This window comes from Equus asinus, chromosome 24 (assembly GCF_041296235.1).
Source record: "Equus asinus isolate D_3611 breed Donkey chromosome 24, EquAss-T2T_v2, whole genome shotgun sequence".
In the NCBI taxonomy this organism is placed as follows: domain Eukaryota; kingdom Metazoa; phylum Chordata; class Mammalia; order Perissodactyla; family Equidae; genus Equus; species Equus asinus.
The window spans coordinates 68,146,029-68,170,411 of NC_091813.1; the positions used below are offsets into that span (position 1 = coordinate 68,146,029).

The 24,383-nt window shown below is 42.9% G+C and overlaps 1 protein-coding gene and 1 long non-coding RNA gene across 2 annotated transcripts in view; one reads left to right on the forward strand and one right to left on the reverse strand.

Moving 5' to 3' along the window:
- Nucleotides 1-227: 227 nt before the first annotated feature.
- LOC123279506 (uncharacterized) lies at nt 228-11,964 on the reverse strand. Its single transcript, XR_006517592.2, has 2 exons — nt 11,825-11,964; nt 228-372 (listed from the first exon to the last, which is right to left on the reverse strand). It is a non-coding gene; the product is annotated as an uncharacterized lncRNA (long non-coding RNA).
- Nucleotides 11,965-12,091: 127 nt separating this feature from the next.
- PEX7 (peroxisomal biogenesis factor 7) overlaps nt 12,092-24,383 on the forward strand; it is an 89,823-nt gene continuing 77,531 nt past the window's right edge. The window contains exons 1-3 of the mRNA XM_070496676.1: nt 12,092-12,340; nt 13,043-13,100; nt 14,159-14,309. Of these exons, the coding sequence (XP_070352777.1) occupies nt 12,223-12,340; nt 13,043-13,100; nt 14,159-14,309 (327 nt within the window). The 5' untranslated portion in view covers nt 12,092-12,222. The remainder of the gene's footprint in view (nt 12,341-13,042; nt 13,101-14,158; nt 14,310-24,383) is intronic.

A 24,383-nucleotide genomic window follows, 5' to 3' on the forward strand; every position in this document is an offset into this window, starting at 1 on the left:
CACAGCAGTTTACTTCACTGCTAGAGTAAAGCACTAACTAACTTCTTGACAGGTTTCTGAACTTGCACTGTCTGCATCTTTTTTTGTCTTAGAAACAATTTAGATTGAAGACAGGTATATATCTCAACAAAAGCAAGAGCCCATTTCCAGCTGTCCCGACAGAGGGAAATTCCTCTAGCAGTGTGTTAACCTACTCAGGCCGCCATAACAAAAGATCACAGACTGGGTGGTGTAAACTACAGCCATTTATTTTCTCACAGTTCTGGAGGCTGGAAGTCCATGGTCACGGTGCCGGCAAGTTCAGTTTCTGGTGAGAGGTCTCTTTCTGGCCTGTAGACGGCCACCTTGCTGTTCCTTCACATGGCTGTTCCTCTGTGTATGCAGGAAAAGAGAGAGAGAGAGAGAGCGAGGCTGGAGACCCTTCCTCTTATAGGGATTCCAGTCCCATTGGATTAGAACCCCTCTCTTACGACTTTATTTAACCTTAATTACCTCCATAAAGGCTCTGTCTCCAAATACAGTCACATCAGGGGTTGGGGCTTCAACATATAAATTTGGGGAGGGGCGACACAAATCAGATCATCACAAATAGTAACACAGAGAGCAGTGTGGTTCTACAATCGTTTCTTGACAATTGTGGCAACGTAGCAGATAAGCTACGTATGCTATATGTTAGTTGAATGTCTCAAATAGCTCCCTCATTTTTGGCCTGAATTATTCGAATTGGAAAGCTCAGCTGACAACAAGAACGGATAATTGCTCCATGCTCTCATTTCCCTCATTTAACTGCCTGAAAAATAAAAGACAAGCTTGGTCCTTTCAAAGGATACCCGATCTTGGATCACACTTACTTTGACACCTACTTTCCAGTGTTTATTTCCTCAGAGCAGAAGTCTACTACAAACTCCAAGACGAGGAGGATCACTAACAACAATAAGAGCACACCTTAGTCTCTTCATTTCAGGCATTTAATCGACTTTTTCAAAAAGCCAGCAGAGAAATCTGAACCTCACTGAGTGCTGACCGTGGCCTGGCCCTTTGCATAGCTGCGGAGTCTGCGTGATGTGCTCCTCACATCCTCACAATAGCCCTGACGACTGGGGCCGGATCAGCCACGGAAAAGGCACCTGACGTGAAGCGGCACCCAGAGCTGCACTCGGAGTTAGTGCTGGAGCCTGGATTCCAGCCTGGATCTGCTCAGTTCCAGAGCCTGGTCTCGGCAATATTATTTTGGGTAAAACTGAATATATGTAATTTCAAGTAGAGTAAGAACATTCAGTATTGTTAAAAAGCATGAGATAGAACTATGTGTGGATATGGAATGGTCTCCAAGATATGCTGTGGGAATTTGTAATTGATAGCTGCACATGGTATAAAATTAAAAGGTAAAAATGTATACGGTGACTACTGAGTCTTGATTCCCTCTTGTCTCCTGGGGTCTCCATTTTTCTTCCCCTTGGCAGCCATGATCACCAGTTTCCTCATGTTTCTTCCCAGAGACACTCTATGAATTTACAGGCAGGACATACACACACATGTTCTGAAAACACAGATGGTGGCATGTTATAAGCGCTGGGCTGCACTTCGCTCTTTTCAGCAAACAGTGTACTTCTCTCTGACGAGGGGGGCTGAGAAATTAAAGAGATTCAAGGTTCTGGAGTGAGAAGGAGACGGCTTCGCAGCGACACTACTGGAATAATTGTTTTAACTGTGTGCATGTATTAATTTTTTCAATTATAAAACATACATACAAGAACACTGCATATTCTTAATATTTGGATCTTAAAAACAAGTAGTAAATTTTAAAGAAAACCAGTTCAAGGTCCTTTTACTTCTAATTTTGTGGCACCATAAACTTTCTGCTTCTCGAGGAGCATGATTTTCAGCAACAATCACTTTGTGAATTAAGCTCTGGATTGTGAGGCTACTTAAAATCAATCACCACGAGAAGGAAAAGTTATTCTGTCGCCCATCAAATGGAGATTCCAAGTTTCGGGATACCACCACCTGGTGGTCTTAGTTTGAATAGAAATAACCTTCAATTGTAATAACTTTTCTTTGTAACAAGTCTTGGAGTCACAATACTAAGAGATAAAAAGGATGAGAATCTAGCACACTTACTTTATGATGAGAAAATCGAACACCAAAATGGTAAAGCAATGTGCCCCAAAACACAAAGCAGAGGCTCCTGACATTCAGTCCACTGCCTTCTCCATTAAAAAAAATGCCTTAATAATCATTATCTCATAAAAATTTTATTCATTAAGTTTGTCACAAAAAGGATATGATCTGTATAACCCCAAGAATAGGGGCAAATGAGAAAAGCAACTACAATTCTTACAAACTATATTAGATGCTCTTTCCAAACTAGGAAGTTAAGTTTTAGAGATGAGTTAGGATTTCTGGAAGAATTCAACCTTGAGGGAGAATTTGAAAGAGGACAGAGAGTTGGCTCGTAGATAAGAAAGCAAAGACTTTTCCTGCGTAGGGGGCAGCATTAAAGAAACCCAGAAAATCAGTGGGTGTAGGGAACAAAAGAATCTTTCAGAAGAAATCTGTAGGCAAGCCATGTTAGTGAGATGGGGGAGGGGAGACTTCATTTTCTTCTTTAGCTTCTTGAAAAATTTCTCTCTGGAGGCTTGTGGAGAATAAAACTAAATTCTACAACTCTTTTAATTTACTTAAGAACATTAATTGCTTTAAGGTTTGTTTTTAATGCACCATTTTTTTTAAAGATTATTTCTTGAGAGCAGTTTCAGGTTCACAGCAAAACTGAGGGGAAAGTACAGAGAGTTCCCATATATCCCCTGCCCCCACACGTGCACAGCCTCCCCCAGCATCCTCTGTCAGAGTGGTACATTTGTTACAATTGGTGAACCTACACTGACACATCATAATCACCCAAAGTCCACAGTTTACACCGGGGCTCACTCTCGGTATTGGTTTGGACAGATGTGTAATGACGTGAATCCATCATTATGGTATCATACAGAATATCTTCACTGCCCTAAAAATTCTCTGTACTCTGCCTATTCATCTCTCCCAACCCCCCTTCCCAACCCAGAGCAACCACTAATCTTCTTACTGTCCATTATTTTGCTTTTTCCAGAATGTCATATAGTTGGAATCATACAGTATGTCGCCTTTTCAGATTGTTTTCTTTCACTTAGCAATATGCATTTAAGACTCTTCCATGTCTCTTCCTGGCTTGATAGCTCATTTTTTGGGAGGGTTAATGATATTCCATTGTCTAGATGGTAAACCACAGTTTATTTATCCATTCACCAACTGAAGGACATCTTGGTTTCTTCCAAGTTCTAGCAATTATGAATAAAGCTGCTGTAACATCCGTGTGCATGTTTTTGTGTGGACATAAGTTTTCAGCTTCTGTAGGTAAATACCAAGGATCACAATCGCTGGACCATATGGTAAGAGTGTTGAGTTCTGCAAGAAACCCCCAAACTGTCTTCCAAAGTGTCTGCACCGTTTTGCATTCCCGCCAGCCACGAGGGAGAATTCCTGTTGCCCTGCGTCCTCATCAGCATTTGGTGTTGTCAGTGTTTGGGATTTTGGCCATTCTCACAGGCGTGTGGTGGTACCCCAGCTCTCTTACCAATTCTCTAAGTCACCTGGTTTCCAGACCCCCCACTGTTCTGCTTGGCCTTCTTGGGAAGCTCTGTTTTCTAAAGAAACTGAGTCTCCAGGAGATGAATCATTTGCTCAGAATCATACAGTCAACAATATCAGAGCTGAAATTTGTACTCATCATTGTTTGCAATGAATCGACTCAGAATGGAGTGACCTCTTTTTATACTGTGAATAATGCTGTACTATAAACACCAGGGAGCCCAGGGGCTATGAGAAGAATGAGATGACTTTCAAGATTTCTACACCTTTCACATGAAAGCCTGCCTGCCTTTCTGACCAAAAGGACTGAGCAGGTTAGAAGGAATCGGTGTTGCTTCTGTTTCCCAGTTAATGACATGACAGCTTTTGGAGAACACGCCAAGCCCTCTCAGAGCTGGGAAGTCCAGGGCAGTAAGGAGCGAACTGGAGCTTTACCGTCTGATACTCACATCGAGACGATCACACGCAGTCCCTTTACCCTGGGCAAACGCTTCTCTATCAGAACGTGTGCTTAGAGCACGTGAACACCACATACAGTCCTGAGACGCAGCTTCGCGCTGTACCGCACGTCCATCTGAGAGATGAAGCGTGTGCAGTGGTCTGGTTTACGTTTGCTGTCAGTGGTAAGACTGATGAATTGCCGAGTCAGCCCTACCAAGAATCCTGGAAATGGCGATCCTGACCTGACTGTGATTTCTCCCTGAGGTCAGCGCTGGGTCACCGCATCATGAGTCTTCACACCACTTAGTCATGACGGGAACTACAGTTGACCCGGATTTCCACCCCCCCGATATTTCCACTTGATTGGCCCTGGAATATGAAGTCTATGCGTTCTGTTTTGTTCTAGACTTAAGTAGCAGGAAACTTCTGCTTTTCTTCCCAAACACACTCCCTCAAATTTAAGGAGGTCAGAAGTCCCAGTAGAATCACATAACAGACGTTTCTGGCTTGTGATTTGCCCATAGGGACCCTGCGGGCACCAGGATAGGAATTCTTCCCAGGCCCCAGGGTTCTACGTAACAAATGAGAGCCGTTTCATACTAATTCAAGCTAATGGACAAAGAACGGTCTGAGTCAGTACAATCTTCAAACACAAGCTTCAGAAAACCTTTTAACTGCAATAATTTCAAACTTACAGAAGAATTATAAGAATATACAAAATTCCCATCTATCTTTTATCCAGATTCCCAGATTTTTAACAGTTTTACCCCTTTGTCTTATCGTTCTATTTGTGCAAGTCTCTGTTCTTTATTTGTTCTGAATCATTTGAGGGTTATCCTATTATACTTCCCTTTACCTCTTATTACTTTATAAGTATTTCCTAAGAATAAGGGCATTTTCTTACATAACCACAGCGCAGTCATCAAACGGGACACTTCACATTGATGCAATAGTTTACCATTCCTGTTTTTTTCAACTATCCCAGTAAGATGTATGTGACAGACAGCAACTCCATGCCTTAGTCCCCTGGGCAGAGAGGCCTTGGTGAAGGCCTCCTGCAGAACCTCAGACAACAACCTGTTTAACTTTTCAAATTTTTTTCCTCCATGAGCCCCAGAATTGTTATGATTTCATAAGCAGTCAATCAGAAGCTAATATCAACACCAGAGAACAAGTGTAACCACCTTGCATTCATATAATTTCAGCCTAGAAACAAAGAAAATTGAAATTTTAGGCTGGCCTCTGCTGCAGAATTACACACGTAAATTCCTGTTTGGCTTCTGAAGTGTTTAGATTAGTTTTTCTAACCCTGTTATTGTCTTCAAGTCCTCCTAGCCAGAAATGGTTGATCTAGTAAAAACTTGTCCATTTCACCTAAGAAGAAACAAAAATCTAGAGAAAGTATAGAACAGAGAAGTAAAGGAATTACTTCTTTCACTGAATTTAAATTTAGTTAAAACTCAGTGATTTTTGTCCTAGAGCCTACTTGCATTTAAAGAAGGGATCTTCAAGTAATCATTTCAAAAACTTGCAGGGAATAAAATTCTAGTAATGGACTTCCAGGCCGTCCTTAACAGGCAAAATCAGATCAGCGGTTGATCGGGGGCAGGGGTGGGTTTGACTAGGAAGCGGCACAAGGGAACTTTGTAGGATGACGGGAATGCTCCCTGTCTTGATGGGCTCAGTTCCACGGGCACACGCACCTGTGTGATCTGATTGACCTGTACACTTAAGGTCTGTGTCGCAATAAGACTGTTAAGAAGAAACAGGTGCATAGCCCCCAGCTAACAGCCCTGTTTGGGGCTGTATCTTATTGTGAGAGAAGTCACCTGTACGTGAGGATGTGCGTGAAAGGAAGTCTGCTGTAATAGTATTTATTCCAGTAAAACGACCAAACAATCCACACCGGGAAACATCCTAAATGTTCATTTTTAGAGGGATAGTTAAATATACTTTGAAATAGGTATAATGGAAAATTATGCAACTACTTAAAAGAGTAAGTACAATCTAAAGATACTGATCTGGAGGGACGTGCATGATGTATTTTCAACCGCCAAAAAAAATTTTGAATAGAGTGTGTGGTATTTTACAATTTTTAACTGAGATATAATTAACATATAACTGTACTAGTTTTAGGTGTACAACATAACAATTTGATATAGGTAATGATTGCAAAATGACTACCACAATACATTTAGTTAACAACTATCACCACATATAATTACAATCTTTTTTTGTTGTGATGAGAACCTTTAAGATCTACTCTCTTGGCAACTTTCAAATATACCATACAGCATTGCTAACTACAGCACCACGCTATACATTACATTCCCAAGGGCTTATTTATTTTATAACTGGAAGTTTGTACCTATTGACCACTTGCACCCATTTCACCCACCTCACACCTTCTGCCTGGGGCAACCACCAATCTGTACTCTGTATCTATGAGTTTGGGTTTTTTGGTGTGTTTCTTTTTAGATTCCACAAGTGAGATCACACGGCATTTATCTTTCTCTGTCTGACTTCTTTCACTTAGCATAATGCCCTCAGAGTCCATTCATGTTGTTGCAAATGGCAAGATTATATTCTTTTTTATGCCAAAGTAATATTCTATTCTATATATATATATACACCCCATCTTCTTTACCCATTCATCCATCGATGGACACTTAGGTTACCTCCATGTCTTGGCTGTTATAAATAATGCTGCAGTGAACACGGGGTCCACACATGTTTTCAAGATAGTGATTTTGTTTCCTTATTGGATAAATACCCAGAAGCAAAACTGCTGGATTACATGATAGTTCTATTTTTAATTTTTTGAGGAACTTCCATACTGTTTTCCATAGTGGCTGCACCAATTTACATTCCTATCAACAGTGCACCTGGGTTCTCTTTTCTCTACATCCTCGCCAACTCTTGTTATTTCTTGTCTTTTTGATAATAGCCATTCTAAGAGGCGTGAGGTGATACCTCATTGTGGTTTTGATCTGCACTTCCCTGATGATTACTGATGTTGAGCATCTTTTCATGTACCTGTTGGCCATCTGTATGTCTTCACTGGAAAAATGTCCATTCAGATCCTCTGTCCATTTTTTAATGAGATATTTTATCTCTTGAGTTGTATGTTTGAGCCAATTTTTATTAATTCTTTTCTTCTGCTTACTTTGAATTTAATTTGCTCTTTTTCCAGTTTCCTAAGGTGGAAACTTAGATTATGGATTTTACATCTTTCTTCTTTTCTAACAAATGAATTCAATGCTATAAATTTCCATCGAAGCACTGCATCCCACAAATTTAAATAAGTTGTATTCTTATTTTCATTTAGTTCAAAATATTTTTAAATTTCTCTTGAGAATTCTTCTTTGATCCATGTGTTATTTAGAAGTGTTTGTTTAATCTTGACGTATTTTGGGATTTTCCAGTTATCTTTCTGATATTGATTTCTAATTCAATTCCATTGTGGTCTGAGAGCAGACATTTTATGATTTCTATTATTTTAAATTTATTACAGAGTGTTTTACGGCCCAGAATGTGGTCTCTCTTGGTCAATGTTCCATGTGAGCTTGAGATGAATGTGTATTCCCCTGTTGTTGGGTGAAGTAGTCTACAGGTATCAATTATTTCCAGTTGATTGATGGTCTTGTTGATTTCACCTATGTCCTCACTGATTTTCTGCCTGCTGCATCTGTCCCTTTCTGAGGGAGGGGTGTTGAAGTCTCTAACTATGATAGTGGATTCATCGACTTCTCCTTGCAGCTCTGTCAGTGTTTGCCTCATGTAGTTTGACACTCTGTTGTCAGGCACGTACATTTTAAGGATTGTGTCTCTTGGAAAACTAGCTCCTTTACCATTATGTGATGCCCTTCTTTATCCCTAGTAGCTTTACTTGCTTTGAAGTCTGCTCTGTCTGAAATTAATGGTTACTCCAGCTCTCTTTTGATTAGTGTTAGCATGGTATATTTTTCTTCATCCATTTTCATCTATGTGTCTTTATATTTAAAGTGAGTTTCTTGTAGAAGACATATAGTGGGGTCTTGTTTTCTTATCCACTTGGACAATCTCTGTCTTTTAATTGGTCCATTTAGACCACTGATGTTCAAAGTGATTACTGATATAGGTGTATCCATATTTGTTACTGTTTTCTATTTGTTGTCCTTGTTCTTAGTTCTGATTTTCGTCTTCCACTGTTTTTCTGCCTTTTGTGGGTTTTTTTTTTTTTGAGGAAGATTAGCCCTGAGCTAACTACTGCCAATCCTCCTCTTTCTGCTGAGGAAGACCGTCCCTGAGCTAACATCCATGCCCATCTTCCTCTACTTTATACGTGGGACGCCTCCCCCAGTATGGTGTGCCAAGCAGTGCCATGTCCACACCCAGGATCTGAACTGGCGAATCCCGGGCCACTGAGGAGCAGAACGTGCGCACTGAACTGCTGCGCCACTGGGCTGGCACAGCCTTTTGTGGTTTTAACTGAGTGTTTTCTCTCCTTTCTTAGCTTACAGATTGGCACCTGAGCTAACAACTGTTGCCAATCTTCTTTTTTTTTCCTGCTTTTTCTCCCCAAATCCCCCCTGTACATAGTTGTATATTTTAGTTGTGAGTCCTTCTACTTGTGGCATGTGGGATGCCTCCTCAGTGTGGCCTGATGAGCGGTGCCATGTCCATGCCCAGGATCTGAACCAGCAAAACCCTGGGCAACCAAAGTGGTGCGCGCGAACCTAACCACCCGGGCATGGGGCCGGCCCCAAACTTTTTTTTCAGTAGTTGCTCTAGAGCTTGTGATAAACATCTACAGGCGCTCCAAGTCCACTTTTAAATAACACTATACCGCTTCATGGGTAACGTGACACCTTATAATAACAAAATAATCCTAACTCCTCCCTCCGCCTTCCACCCCTTGTATCATTGCCCTCATTCATTTCACTGATATAAAAGCATACATAGATACGTAAGATATACACATAAGCATACATAAACAAATACATCGTTGGTATTGTTACTTTGAACACACTTTCATCAGATCAATTAAGAATCAGAGAAACAAAAATTTTATTTCACGTTCACTTATTTCCTCTTCTGTGCTCTTCCTTACTTAATGTACAGCTGAGTTTCTTACCTCTATCATTTTCCTTCTCTCTAAAGAATTTTTAACATTTCTTGCAAGCAAGTCTACTGGCAACACATTCCTTCAATTTTTGTTTGTCTGAGAAAGTCTTTATTTCTCCTTCATTTTTGAAGGATAATTTCACAGTGCACAGAATTCTAGATTGGTGGTTTTTTCCTTCAGCACTGTAAATATTTCACTCCACTCTCTTTTCGCTTGTATGGATTCTGAGGAGAAGTCAAATATAATTCTTATCTTTGTTCATTGATAGGTGTTTTTTCTTCTGTCTTCTTTCAGGATTTTTAAATTTATCTTTGATTTTCTGTAGTTTGAAATTGATATGCCTACATGTAATTTTAATTGGCAGCTTCTCCACATCCGTGTTGTTACTGTCAATGTTATTAATTATTGATTTATATCCATTTTTGTTAATGAATAGTATGGCAGGACAATCGATTAGGGATTAGTTTGTGTTGTGCTGTAGTTTTTCTGCCCTTGCTCTGATTAGATAGCCAGGTGGTTTGTGATCCTTGGTCTTAGGGCACTTGAGGGACTGGCAGCAATGCTACTCACAATCATTAAACTCACTGAAGAGAGCTTTGATGTGTCCTTGAGGAGGGAGAGGCAAGAGATGACCATACGATGGCAGGGAGGGAGCAGAGGGAAAGATTCTTCAGCATGGAGAAGTGACAACAATCTGGCCCTGCTCCCCAGTGGGAATGGCTTCCGGGGCCCCCAGTAGTGGGAGCCCCTCTCAGTAACGATACCTTGGCCCTGCCTAGGTGCAAGCATGACACAGAAATGCACTTTCACATGCTCATCAGATGTGCACAGGGAGCTATCCATGGTGACCCCAAAAGCCGGAAGATTAGAGACTCTTTACCATTTGTCAGGCACTGTTCTAGGCGCTGAGATACCTGGGTGAACAAAACGACAATCCTCCCACTGTGAACTTTACAGTCTAGTGTCGGGTTCTGGTGTGATCCCAGGGAGTGCCAGGAAGAACCTTCTAACAGCCTAGGGAGCTGGAGATGTAAGTTCGTTGTAGAAAATAAAGAAATGTTCCATTTCTTGCATACTTGAGTCTGTGCTGGTAAACTCTTGCTTGCTACAATAGTGATGGTCACTTTATTATGCGTGCCTACTATGCACCAGGCACCATGAGAGACGTTTTATGTTCTTTTCTTTGATACTCTTATGATCTCTGTTGAGTCATCTTCCTAATATAGGACCCACCCCAACCTGTCCACCTAAATGTGCCTCAGGGGGTAGTGTGCAAATCCTCCCAATTTGAGCTGTATTCCAGAACAGATTACTTGATTAATTAATAGGATCCACCTTGTGTCCCTCTCAGCCATCCTAGCTCTTCTTCTGCCATCTCTTAAACACGGGTGTTTCCTCCAAGATTCTGTCTTTGTCCCTTTTCTCTTCTGAGTGAGGGCAATCCTTTCCACAGCTTACATATTTTCTTCATGCAGATAAGAACTCTTGCCTTAGCTCCCGACTGGTATGTCCAATAGCCCATAAGAAATTCACATTCCACCTGTTTAAACTGGAGCTCATTTTCTCCCCAAACGTGCTCCTCCTCCCACAGGCCTTACTTCAGTTAACAGTCCCTGCATCCATCCAGGCACCCGAGTCAGAAATCTGGGAGTCATTTTGACTCCTCCTCGTTCCTTACATATTATAAGAGCTATTCCCTTAAAATTTCATCTGACTCTTACTTTCCACTCCCATTACCACAGTCTTTGTTTAAATTCTTATCATCTTTTGCTTGAACTATTACTGAAGTCTTCTAACAGGCCTCCCCACCTTTAATCTCTGTCCTCCAAATTAGTAATGCAAGACGATCTTTCAAAATGAAAACTTGGTCATTTAATTTCTCACATTAGAAAACTCAGATGGTTTCCTTTGTTGAAATTACAGTAGAAATCCAATTCCCTTGGTTTGGTACACAAGACTGCTCATGACCCAGCTCCAGTACAACACTCTAGTCCCTCCCCCCAATACTCTTCGCCACACTCCTTCCACCTGCACAGGCTGAGTCCTGGCAGCCGCCATCTCTGACGATCACGCTGTTTTAGATCTCTTGGGTTGCTCATGTTCTTCCTGCTCCTACAATGACGTTCACCTCCTTGTCTATTTTAAGAAAACCTCATCATCTACTCACCACAAACATTACCTCTGTTCTGAAGCTCTTCCTCCCATCCCCATCCTCCAGTCCTGACAATTTCCTTTTTTAAATACCCCACATACATTTCTCATAGCACCTGCTTAACTGACGACACGTCTACTAGACTAATTTCTCGAGGGCAGGGACTATAGCTCACTGCTTTTGAATCCCAAGTGCCCAGCACTGTACTTGGCGTATAGTTAAGCTGACCATACGACTAGGTTTGTGCCTGTAGCAGGCTTAATTATTAACCGCACCCTCTTTCACTCTCAAAAGTGTCTCGTTAGGCGGATAAATTATACGTGGCCCTCCTGCACGTAGTACACGTTGGTAGATGTTTGAATGAATAAGCCCTAGTTTTCCTTAATCAGCCCGCATCTGAGCACTTAATACTATAAAGTATATGTAGAGAGCATTGGGGAAAAAAAAAAAAAAAAAGCTGCTTCCGACAGCCTCCCCTCGCTCGCTCGCCCATTTACCGCCGCTGGGATGCGCCTGGCGGCTCCGCGCTCCGGGGCCCCGGGCCCGCGCCGGCCGCAGCGTGCCTCCCCTGCGAGGGTCGCACCGTGTCCCGACGGCAGCCTCCGAAGCCCCAGGGTTAGGAAACAGCAGCCGGCCCCGCGGCGAGGCCGACTCGCGGACACAGCAGCCGTCGGGCCGCTCCCACCCGGGAACCGCCTCGCGCCTGGTTCGCCGCTCAGTTTGTTTTGCCCAAAGCAAAGATGGGCCCGTCGGAATCACGCCCTCTCCATCGCGGGCCAGTCGGAGCCCCGCATTCGGGGCCCGTGTCGTCACTTCCGCCCGGCCTTCCGGGTCCGACCTCCCACAGCGAGCGCGGTGGTCGCCGGGTGTCCGAGCCGTGCCGTCCGCTGGCGGCATGAGCGCGGCGGCGAGGACGCTGCGGGTGCCGGGCCGCCACGGCTACGCGGCCGAGTTCTCCCCGTACCTGCCGGGCCGCCTGGCCTGCGCCGCGGCGCAGCACTACGGCATCGCGGGTGAGCGCCCGGCGGGCGGGGCCGGCGGCGGAGGTCCGGTCCCCACGGCCACGCTCCCCCCGCGGCCCGCGTCCTCCCCTCCCCTCACGGCGGTCCCGGGGCGCTGACCGCGTCCTCCGCTCACGGCGGTCCCGGGGCGCTCACCGCTTCCTCCCCTCACGGCGGTCCCGGGGCGCTGACCGCGTCCTCCCCTCTGGTCCCGGGGCGCTGACCGCGTTCCCTGCTCTGGTCCCGGGGCGCTGACCGCGTCCTCCCCTCTGGTCGTGGGGCGCTGACCTTGTCCTCCTCTCTCTGGTCCCGCGACGCTGACCATGTCCTCCGCTCACCATGGTCTCAGGACACTGACCACGTCCTCCCCTCACCGTGCTCCTGGGACACCGACCACGTCCTCCCCCGTGGTCTCCGGACACCGACCACGTCCTCCCCCGTGGTCTCGGGACACTGACCACGTCCTCCCCCGTGGTCTCCGGACACCGACCACGTCCTCCCCTGTGGTCTCGGGAACCTGATTTTGATTGTAATGATTGAAGCACAGTATAGACAGAAATGGAGAGCACAGTCCTGTCACTTTGTGTACGTGGTCTCGATAACCGTAGGGAGAAATTTGTGTAGTAAAATGGCTACTCAGTGCTTGATCCCCCCTTGACCTTAGACGGCCGCCTGCAGGTTCGACAGCATGACCTCGATTTTTTGTCTCCTTAGGCTGTGGAACCCTGCTAATATTGGATCAAAATGAATCTGGGCTTAGGGTTTTCAGAAGGTAAGGTGGCTCTAATTATTAAACTTAGGTGTCTTCTCTGTTGCTCTTAAAGCCTTAATAGAATTAGGTTTTAAATCGTTTTGATCAATGAAAGATTTTTAAATTTGCAATATAAAAGAAACTTCAGCATTTCCATAGCGTAGAAGTTATTTTTGCCATTAAGTTGTGATTACATCACTTTTCTGCTAAAGCTCTTGTCCCTCAGTGTCCATTTATACATCATAAAACTTAAACATGAGAAAGAGCGCACGCGTTAGTGTCTGGGTGGCGTTCCTGTCTTTGCTGTCTTCTTGACGCAGTTCAGCTCCACCCGTCAGGAGCTAAGTCTCCGTCCTGTGGCTTGTCTGGCCCGCGTTCCCTGTCTTCTTTCCACACTTGTCTTGTCTGCGTGACTGCTGGACTCACTGACACCTCCATCAGGGTGGTCAGTGGTGGAGCAGGAAAAGGAAATCCCGTCAGACAACAACTACCTGCTCGTGCCTCAGGGGAAAGATTTGTGGGAAAAGTTGAAATGATTGGTCTGAATACTAATTTAGCATTAGTGGCAGCATGCCCTCCTGTAAATAGTGCCGTATTTCTAGTTGGGGGAACTAATTTTATTTTATTTATTTATAAATTATTTGATTGAGGTGATGCTGGCTTATAACATTGTGTGTTTTCAGGTGTACATTACTATTGATCAGTTTCTGTATAGACTACATCGTGCTGCCCACTACTAGTCTAGCCTTGAGGCGTATGTGGCTATCACCATACCCATGTGCCCCTTCCCCCCTTTCGGCCTCCCGCCACCCCTTTCCCCTCTGGTAACCCCCAGTCTGTTTGGGAGAACTAGTTCGGTCTAGCTCTGCAGTTTTCCAGCTGGGTGACCTGGGCTCTGAACTTACGTCTGAACCTGTCAAGTGCCTGCTCTGCCTACCTCCCATAGTTGTGGACACCATGTGAGATAATGTGTGTTAAAATATGTGGTAAACTTGAAAAAAAAATGTAAAATTATGGTTTTAATTTTATGTTCAGCTGCCTGTATAACTAGATTTTTTGTCTTAATTTTCCTGGCGTAGCTTTGAGTGGAACGACGGTTTGTTTGATGTGACCTGGAGTGAGAACAATGAACACGTCCTGGTCACCTGTAGTGGCGATGGCTCGCTGCAGCTCTGGGACACCGCCAAAGCCGCAGGGCCGCTGCAAGTCTACAAGGAACACACTCAGGAGGTGGGAAGGAGCTCTCTGGGCTGCTTGTTTTTCTCTGGGTGAAATCCATTTGGGGATGGAAACATGGGGAAGTGTCTTTAGGGGACAAGAAGTTTGAGCTTTAGTGTTTCTTGTACGTGGTAGATGTCACTTATTATTTGATTACTCAACATAAGACGCCTCTTGGCCTGGGGAGCTGGGAAGCAGGAAAAGGTCAGGCTTCTCATGAGTCAGTGAAGCGCCTCCAGTCCTGAGCACACTGCTGCATCTCCTCCAGAGGGCCCCGCTGTCTTCACACTGTAGGGTGTGCCTGCCCTGCACAGCCTTAAGACAGAGATGAGCGGACTTTTCTCAGAGACTGCACAAGGTCGCCTGGAGGGCTTCAGTAAGATTCCTAAGGGTTTTCAGAATATATTGGAGCAAGAGCATCTCGTACTGAATCTGAGGCAGGGCTTACTGAAGAAATTTTAAATCTAAATCTGGTTCGTGTGTCTGGATATTGTGTGTGTGTCTATGGGTAGCATAGAAAGTAGTTTGGCCTTCATTGTTAACTCACATACATATGTATTTTAATGAACGTGATGGGGAAGACATTCTCTTTTGGTGTTTGACCTTAAATGTTTTAAAGTTTTCCTCAAAGTAGCAATAGATCCTTCAAATGAAAACTTGCACGTTTACTTTCGAGTTTGTGTCTGCCACAGTGCCTGGCCCCTAGAAGGCCTTCAGGAAATGCGTATTAGATGCAAGAACCTTAGTCTTTTGTGATAAAGGAATGGTTATGTGAGATTCCGGACATGATTTTATAGCTATAGCCATTGAAAATCAATGTTTCTAAGAGTGGAGTGGAAAATTTTAGTCCCTCGATCTCATTGTGAAGCCTCCTTGAATAAATGTAGTCATAGATGACCATGTTTCGTAGAATCACTGAATACTGAGACGACTTTGGGAAAGGAGGACTTCAGTTTCATGATGTTCAACGCAAGAATCCCCACAGATCAGCATGTCCGAAATTCAGATGCTTTTGTGGTACCTTCATGATTTTGCTGTTTTCTTATACCATTTATAATTAATGTTTTCCTTTTTTGTTTGTTTTAATGTTTTTCCTCTCAAAAGTTTTTTTTTCTTTTTCTTAAATCTTTAGTGCCTTGTGTTGGTTATCTTTGTACATTTTTGGGCTTTACCTAACAGATCATAAAATAGTATATCCAATTATGTTAAATGGGATATACTGATTTAATGTTTTTCTTTAAATGAACTTTATTATTTTACTTATCCTAAAACAGTTATATTCATGAAGCCATGGGATTGATGGCTAACTTAGTATGTACATTTATTAGCTTTTAGTGTATGTTGGAGTAAGTATATAATGAATAAAATAAAATGTATATAACAGTTAAAATCATCTCTTGTACAACTAGTGGTCTGTGTACTACTCTCTGGGAATTACTATTCTAGAATTTTCCTGATGATGGTCACTCAGTCTTTACTTCACTCAGTGAAAGTGAATTTCACTATCTCCTGAGATAACTTATCTGACTTTTAGGTTGCTCTAATGGTTAAAAAAGTTTGCTCTTTTAAGCTCAAACCTACCTTCCATATCAACCAACTATTGCTTCTAATGCCTTTCTCTGCAATGGTGAGATGAGGGTCATGCTCGTTTCTAGGAGAACCCTCAACAAGAGCCATCGTGCCCCTTTTAGTCTTCCCTCTTCCAGACTGTGCCTTTCTAACTCCTTTAGCCTGTCTTCATGTTACGCGGTCTATCTTTCCCCTCCGGGTAAGCTCCTTCACGCACTCTTCTGTCTTTCATGACTTTTGATGCTGTATACCTAATTTATTCCAGAAATGTGGTGATCGGTACTGAGCTTCATAAGACTTTGCCACCATAATCTGGAACCTCTGGTTCTCATATCATCCTGTGTTCCTCAGCCGTGTCACAGTGTTGAATTGCTTCGAGTCTGCTAGTAAACCATCTTGATCTTTATTATTTGAACTGCTGTTAAACCAGGTTTATGTCATTCTACAATTGCATAACCGGATTTTTTGAACTGAAGACATACTGTGTGGGTTTTTTTTTTTCCTGACTATTATTCTAGGTTGTCCTTCCTTATTCTCTTTTCAAATGCAGTTTTTGATAAGTGTTTGTATCAGTTAGGATGCCTTGGCTGTTACTGTAATGGAAAATACGGCTAAAAGTGGATTTGACAGTCAGAGTTGATTATTGCACATAACCCAGTATGTGGGGGTGGGATGGTCCTGTCTTGATTATTCAGGATTATTCAAACCCTGTCGCCTGTGAAAGAAACAAGCCACCATTCCTGCCTCACCTGAGCAGGGTTCAAGTGGTTAAGTTTGCGCGCTCTGCTTTGGCAGCAAAGGGTTTCGCCTGTTTGAATCCTCGGCGCGGACATGGCACTGCTTGTCAGGCCATGCTGATGCGGCGTCCCACATGCCACAACTAGAATGACCCACAACTGAAAAATGCACAACTATGTTCTGGGGGCTTTGGGGAGAAAAAGGAAAAATAAAATCTTTAAAAAAAAAAAGAAGTAATTATTTACTCCTTTGATAATGATAGAAGCTGAAAAGTTTATAATGATGGATGCCCATAAAAAATAATAATCCAGAATGACAACCAGTCGTGGATTTAACACCAGTTTGTTTCCCTTAAAAATGCATTTACATTTAAAACTACACAGCAGGTTTGTCACCGAGGGGATCTAGCTTTCTTTCAGGACACAATTGAACTTGATGTATTTCCTTTTGCATCTTTAGTTATGCTCAGCCATTCATTCTGGATTAAGTTAGTGCAGTAAGATTTTTATTATAATCTATAAGCCATTTAACACTTTCTCCCCTAAAATTGTGATTGTAGAGAAAAATAGTTTCTAATTATATGTCAGTTGAATCAATTCTCCCTTTTTGGATTTTACTACAGGTAAGATGTAATCTCTCTTACCACTTTTCAATCTTTGTGTTTTCAAAGCATTCACTTTTTTTGTCTTTTAAAGTTTGGACTTGTGTTAAAAAAGCTAGATCTGTCTGTACTGGTAGCACATGTTATGTGCCAGGCATATGCTAGTCTCTGAAGATGCAAATATGAGTAAGACTCAGGTGCTTGTCTCTGGTGGTGGTTCTGGGACGTGCAGGCAAACCATTTAATATGATGTGGTAATGCCGAAAAGAAGTGTCTGAAATGTACACAAGAGGGAACCAAGAGAGATGCTGTTTGAGCTGAGTCTTGGGCAATAGTAGGAGTTTGCCAGGCAGCCCAAAGGGAGAGGGCATTTCTGGTAGAAAAGAGCATCTGCAGAGGGGCCGGTCTGTGGGAGAGCATGCTAAGGCCAGGCAGCCACAAGTCCTTTGTGTGACGGGAGCATGGAGGGTACAGTGGGATGGTGGGAGACGACGCAGGAAGGTGGTGAGGGGCCTTCCTCATGGGCCTTCAGTACCTGGTTGGGGTTGGACTTCATGCTGCGAGCGTTCAGGAGAGACATGGACTGACTGTATTATTTGGGGCCACGCACTGTGGGCAGAAAACAGGATGTGTAAGTGTTAGCCATTTTCCACTCACTCTACTTTTTCAGATGTTAGGTAGGACTAGACTGTAATTGAGGTATTTGAAATTTTAGTATTTGAAATGAAAAAAAAGTAGAAAATGCTGGTCTTAACTCAGTGGTTCCCGAACGTTACTACTTAGTAGAATCTCCGAGGGAGCTTGTGAACATCTTCATCCTGATCACACTGCCTGGGCACTGGAGCCGGGTGTAGTGTTAGTCAGAGGCTCCCAGATGGTCCCAATGGGCAGCAGTGTTCTGAAGTCACTGTCTTAGCTTAGTAGGCCTTCAATCCGATGGCCTCAATATGTGTGTCTAGTATTTTGGGGGTTGTAGATTCAAAATGTAGATTTAAAAAATTACTCAATAAAAGGAGTTATTTGATTTACCTTGCAAAGTGGTCACTCAGAGTCCATTTAACCTCAAAGCTTTGAAACTGTTTTTTTTTTAAAGAAGAGAAAATAATAGTTTTAAATAGGTGGAAACTGCAATGGAATATGTTTGGGTAGAGAATGGCTTTCGTGCATGCCCACTGCTGCTATAGCTGTCGTTTCTCTGCCATGTACCCCGTGCAGGCCTCAAGCACTGCATGTGTCTCCATAGCAAGTTGGTGAGTGTGTCTCACCTAGGAGTTAGAACCCCGTATCTCCTAGTTTAGAATCTGTTAGGAAACATATGTAGGAGAATGATGCAATCTTATTTGATAATTTCAAATCATATGAAACTAGAAATCATTTTTAGTTTAGCTGCAAGCTAATATCCTATGAAGTGAAATTATTGGCAGAGCGGTTTAAATAGATGTAGAATTTACTTTTATGTAAGACAGGGAGGAATACAAGCATATATATATATTTAAATATGTTAAATATATACTTTATAATTTTTCAAAAAGAAACGATGGAAAGATAATTCGAAAGCTAATAAAAATGGTTACCTTTAAAGCGAGTGGGGGGAGAGAGGACAAGGATAGACATAAGATTTCTCCAAATATAACTTGTCTTATAGTTTTGACCTTGGAGCAGTTGAAATATTTTACATAATTAAAAATCACAACTTAAATTTTAAAAAAAGCAATTGCTAAAAATTGAAAAAAAAAGAAACAAATTAACCTAGTGACTTTAAAAACAGTATTGTGACTGTACATACCTAATGGGGTATGTCTGATAAACAAAAAGAATTGCAAAGGAGTTTTAAACTACGTTCAGAAAAATCAATGTTGTTATTGTGAAACTCTCTTATGTTTATTGTAAGATAAAGCAAATCAGTAATTATGTCATTAGAAACCAAAAGTTTTAAGTTAAGAGAAAAGTGATATGAAAATAAAGATGTTAAATGGAAACATTTAATCTTAAAATTGAACGAGAAGGGGCTGGCCCCATGGCCGAGTGGTTAAGTTCGTGCACTCCGCTTTGGCGGCCCAGGGTTCAGATCCTGGGCGCGGACATGGCACCACTCATTAGGCCATGTTGAGGCGGCATCCCACATGCCACAACTAGAAGGACCTGCAAGTAAAATATACAACTATGTACTGGGGAGATTTGGGCAGAAAAAAGCAGGAAAAAAAAATTGAATGGGAAATATCCATATAGACTCATGATTTAGTTTTCTCTAAAAGTGTACATGTTTCCTAGTTCTTTGGATTGTAAAGACCTAGAAGCATTGACAACTCAGTTACAGTGAACATCCCTAGTGCCCAGACTATGGCCTCCAAATGCTGTTTCCCACCAGAAGGAACAGGGATCTTTGGAGAAACAGTCGATTCCAGGACTGGGCAGGAAACATACGAGATGAATCCAAGACATCACCTAGTGTCAGAAAGCAGTGAAAGGCCACTGGGATCACGTCAAAGTTTGGAAGAGATGGCCTGAAGAGGCTCTCACTGGCCAGTGATGGGACAATTTGAATGTCAGGAAGAGTGACAGCAGTGGATTGAAACACTGTACACATACAGACACACACTTGTGTGTACATTTTCACTCATTACATGGAGTTGTATGATGAAAAAAACAGCTGGTCACCATTGAAGATTACTAGGACAACTGCCTCAGTCTGAAAATTGGTAAATGAAGATAAGGAATCAAGGCGTTTATCCTGCCTTTCCTATATGAATTTTATTGTGAGGTAATCAAACAGTTGATGTGGAAATTTCTTATAACAGAATTCTAGCTAATAAATGCAGAAGAATTAACAGAATTAGAAAATCACCAGTTAGTAGCCCCTAGTGAAATAATGACTCTAGGAAGTATCATCCATGATGCTAAAGCCATTAATTTAAGATCAGCACATCTTCTGAACGGTTTTGGTGTCACTAAAAGTGGGTCAACCAGAAATTGCACACCTCCTAATACAACAGGAAGCTGAAGATTGAGCTGAATCTCATCAAGCCTCCAGGTCTAACGTCCAATTTAAAGGAAGTAGGACGGGTAGAAGTTAGACACCACCGTGAGGAAACGATGAGCCAAAGCCAGAGTTGGAAGGTTCCACAGCACCATCCCCTTCGGTTCTTCAGCAGATACATGTCATGGGAAGATGAGAAGAGACTTGAGAGATGGAACAGCTGAGTGTGAAATGTGCATTTTGTTTGGATCCTGATTCAAACCAACTGTTACAAGACATTTTTGAGACGATCAGGGAAATAGGAGTATGAACTAAGTGTTAAGTGATATTAAGGAACTGTTGTAAATCTTGTGAGATGTGAAAATGGCCTTGAGCTTGTGTAAAAAAGAGCAGTGTCCTCATCTGCTGAAGTGTTGATGAGTGAAATGGTCTGATGTTAAAATACGGCAGGCAGTCAGTCAGTCAGTAATGGGACAGACGAAACGAGATGGGCAACATGCTGATACTTCTGGAAGGTATGTGATGGATACCTGGGGATTTATTATGCTGTTTTCTCTACTCTTTTGCACATTTTTAAATTTCCACAATGAAAACGTTTTTATCTGAGTTTTACATTGAAAGAAATCGTTCTCTCTAATCATGCAGTAATGAAAAGTCAGTGTCCCTTTCCTTTATGTTGATACAGAGAAATGTGAACATCCCGGACATAGTTTTTATTTGATGATTTTTAATTAAATAGACCAACTTAAAAAGGCAGTACCGCACAGTAGATTAAAAACGAGCTCTTTGGGAATTGGTTTCAATAATAAAATTTGTCCTCTCAAGCTATGGTTTTGATGAGGTTCAGATTTCATAAAGCAGCACAAAATATTGTTGAGTGGTTTTCTTTTTTCTTTTTGCAGTTTCTCAGTTAATTTTCTTTACCACTACCAAGAATAACTTCACAAGATAGGCCTTCAGACGACCTGCTTTTGAAGCAAAACTGCATCTCTCTCTTTTCTTTTTTATCTTTAATTTGACCATTTGCCACTTCCACTGTTTGAGTGGGAGTGGCGGGGGTTTGGGGATAGGGAAGGAGGAGGAGTGGGTCACCAGGAGATCTGCTTTCTGTTCACCTTTGTTCTCTGTCCCTTCGCTCCTTCCCAAGCTTTCGTGGTCTCCTGTCTGCAGGGGACTGTGCCAGGCTTCCTGGAAAGATGCGCAAGTCAGGCAGGACCCTTGTCCCTCTGAGGGAGAGGCTAAGCTGCTGGGTGTCTAGTTTATGGTGTGGTAAGTGCTGTGAACATGCAGGCAGAGGGGATCTTGTCTGGGGAAGGGACAGGAGGGCATCCTTCGGTCTGAAGGGAATTAGCTATCCAGGTGGAGAGGCCAGAGGAAGAGGATCAGTGGCAGAGGAGAGTGCGTGCTTGAAGGGGAAGGACTGAGCCTGTGAGCCTGGGACAGTTAGCATTTTAGCTGTTATGCTAAGATCAGTGGAAAGACATTGAGATTTTTAAAAATTTACTATGAAGAATTTCATGCATGTAAAATACATGTAAGATGTAAAATGTATAATAAACACTTGTATAGTCATCATCTTGCTTAAGAAATAAAACTTACCTGCACCATTGGAGCCCTGGATACCGACTCTGCCCTTCCTCTATCTCCTTTTTTCTGACTCTACTCATCTCCCTCTGTTTTTCTTTCATCCCTTCTTCCCTCTGGAGTAACCACTATCCTGAATTTTCTATTTATATTTTCTTTGCGTTTCCTTTTAGTTTTACTGCTTGTGTGTGCATCCCTAAGTCATGCATAGTTTTGGGTGATAAGCAGCAGCATGGACACATCTCAGTGTTGAGTGAAGATGGAAAGTTACAGGAGCCATGTAGTACGAAACCACTGAAGGGCTTTCTGCAGGGAAGTGACGATAATTTGTGTTTTGTAAAGGTTATTTACTATGCGCTGTGGATAATGGATTGGAAGGAGCAAGAACTGATGGAGAGGGCAGTTAGAAGGATGCTGTGACTCTTCCTTCCCAGAGGCTAATGGTTGTAGCCTCTCAAGAGAAAGTGTAGACAAACTCATAACCATGGCCCTTTACCATCTTGTCCCTCGTGACTGTTTGACCTCGCTGTTGTTCAGACATGACAAGTGTCTCCTGTGTTGAGGTCTTCCCTCTTCTTCCCCTGGAAGGCTTTCCTCTCAAATGTGCATTCTCTTTCACTGCCCTCAGGTCTCTGCCCAGAGGTGTCCCCTGCCCACCACTGAGAAGTGACCCCATCCTTGTCACTGTTTTCTGGTCTTCTTTTTTTTTTTTTTTTTTAAAGATTGGCAGCTGAGCTAACAACTGTTGCCAATCTTTTTTTTTGTTTTTTCTGCTTTTTCTCCCCAAATCCCCCCAGTATATAGTTGTATATTTTAGCTGTGGGTGGTCTTCTTACTTTGCTTTATTTCGCTTTGTAGTTTTTTTCAATCGTACCCTGAAATCATATGTTTATTTATATACAGCCTGTCTTCCCTGCTAACATATAAGATCCACGAGGGCTGGGACTTTTATCTGTCTCGTCTGACACTGTGCTCCCTCCCCGTGCCTTGTGCATAGCAGGCGCTTAACGAATATTTGTTGAGTAGGTTAGTGAGATTGGGACGATGGGATCCAGTTGTCCCTTTTCGGCTGTCTCCTAAACATACCTCTGGCTGTGAACTTTTTTCAGAGCTTAAGGTTAATACCAACTCTTATTCCCACAAGATGTTTCCACTTGACTGTCTTGCTGTCGCCTCAGACTCAGTAAGTCTAAAATTACACATTGTCTTCCTTCCTCCAGTCTTCCACTGTCACTGGTGGTCCCCAGGCACAAAGCCTCAGAGTTATCCACAGTGTTCACTAGTCTTAACCCCTCGGGTACTCTCTGTCCCCATTTCTGTCCTTGGGGGTGTGTCTGGTCCCTGTCGTCATCTCTGCTTTCTGTGCTGGCATTTTAGCCAGCCCTCAAGGCCCTGCTCGGATCCTTCTCTTCCGGGCCTCAAGCGGAAGTTTCTACCCCAGCACCCTTTTGTACTTAGGTCTATAGTTTTTGTTTTTTAAACACAATATCCTGGTTTGTACTGTTACTTTCCATGTCCTAATATTTAAAAATATTTAACTGTCCTAAATACTTAAACAAATATTTGTTGTATAAAGTACAACAAATAAAGCACTTATTGATTGAGTTGCCTTTGTTTCCTTCATTACCCTGTTTTTGGCCTCACCACGTGTCCTGTCCTTAGATTTGTCCTGGAGCCCTAACCTTGTCACCTTGTTGTATGACAGAGAAGACAGCTGCCAGCAGCACTGCCAGCAGCAGAAGTAGCTTTCTTGCCTCCTGTCTCTAGCCCTCACTGGCGCTGGGTTCTCTCTGAGCCTGTGGGGGCTCTTGCAGTTTTAAAAGATGAGAAGTCGTGAGGTTTCAGCTCCTGCATCATGCTGGGAATGGGTAGAGGCGGTGGATCTGAGCTGATGATGTTAGTTTTTAGTTATACTTGTTCAGTTATCCTCTAAAAGGAAAACAGCAGCTCTTCATAACTACTTAGAGATGCAGATTGTGAAGATAAACTTGATTGGTTAAATTATTTTAACTCCTGTTTATTGAGTGTCTCTTATATTGCAGTGAGCATAGACAAGATGGTTTTGCTTCTGACAGGTCTTTCAAAATCTAGCAGGTATGGGAGTTATTTAACAGTAGATTTAGTAAGTAAATCTGGTAAAGGCTGAATTAGAAGTAGGCACAAGATGCTGATGGAGTGCAGGAAAGGAAGCGTCTGACTCATTGAGGGGTTCCTAGGGAAGGCTTGTTTCATAGAGGACGGAACAGGCCTGGTCTTGACAGGTGAGCGGGAGTGCAGCGAGTGGCAAGGGCTTTAAGTTCTTGGACGTGGGTAATTCATGAAAACAAAACGGAATCAGTCTGGGCCCATCGGAGCTCCATTGAGGGGCAATATCAACAAGGACAGGGTTTTCTGTTTCCTTAGTGTCAGCCCAGGGTTACCACTGTGCAGTCCCAGTGCCACAGTACCCTCAGGCAGCGGGCTGCAGAGACAGCTTCACATAGCGGTTGACGGTGGACTCTGCACTTCGGCTGCCCAGCTGCAGATGCCCCTCTGCAGCTTCCTGGCCTTGGGGATTTGAACAAGTGACTCAGCCTCTTTGGCCTTGGCACAGTGTCTCTTCACAGAAATGAAGATT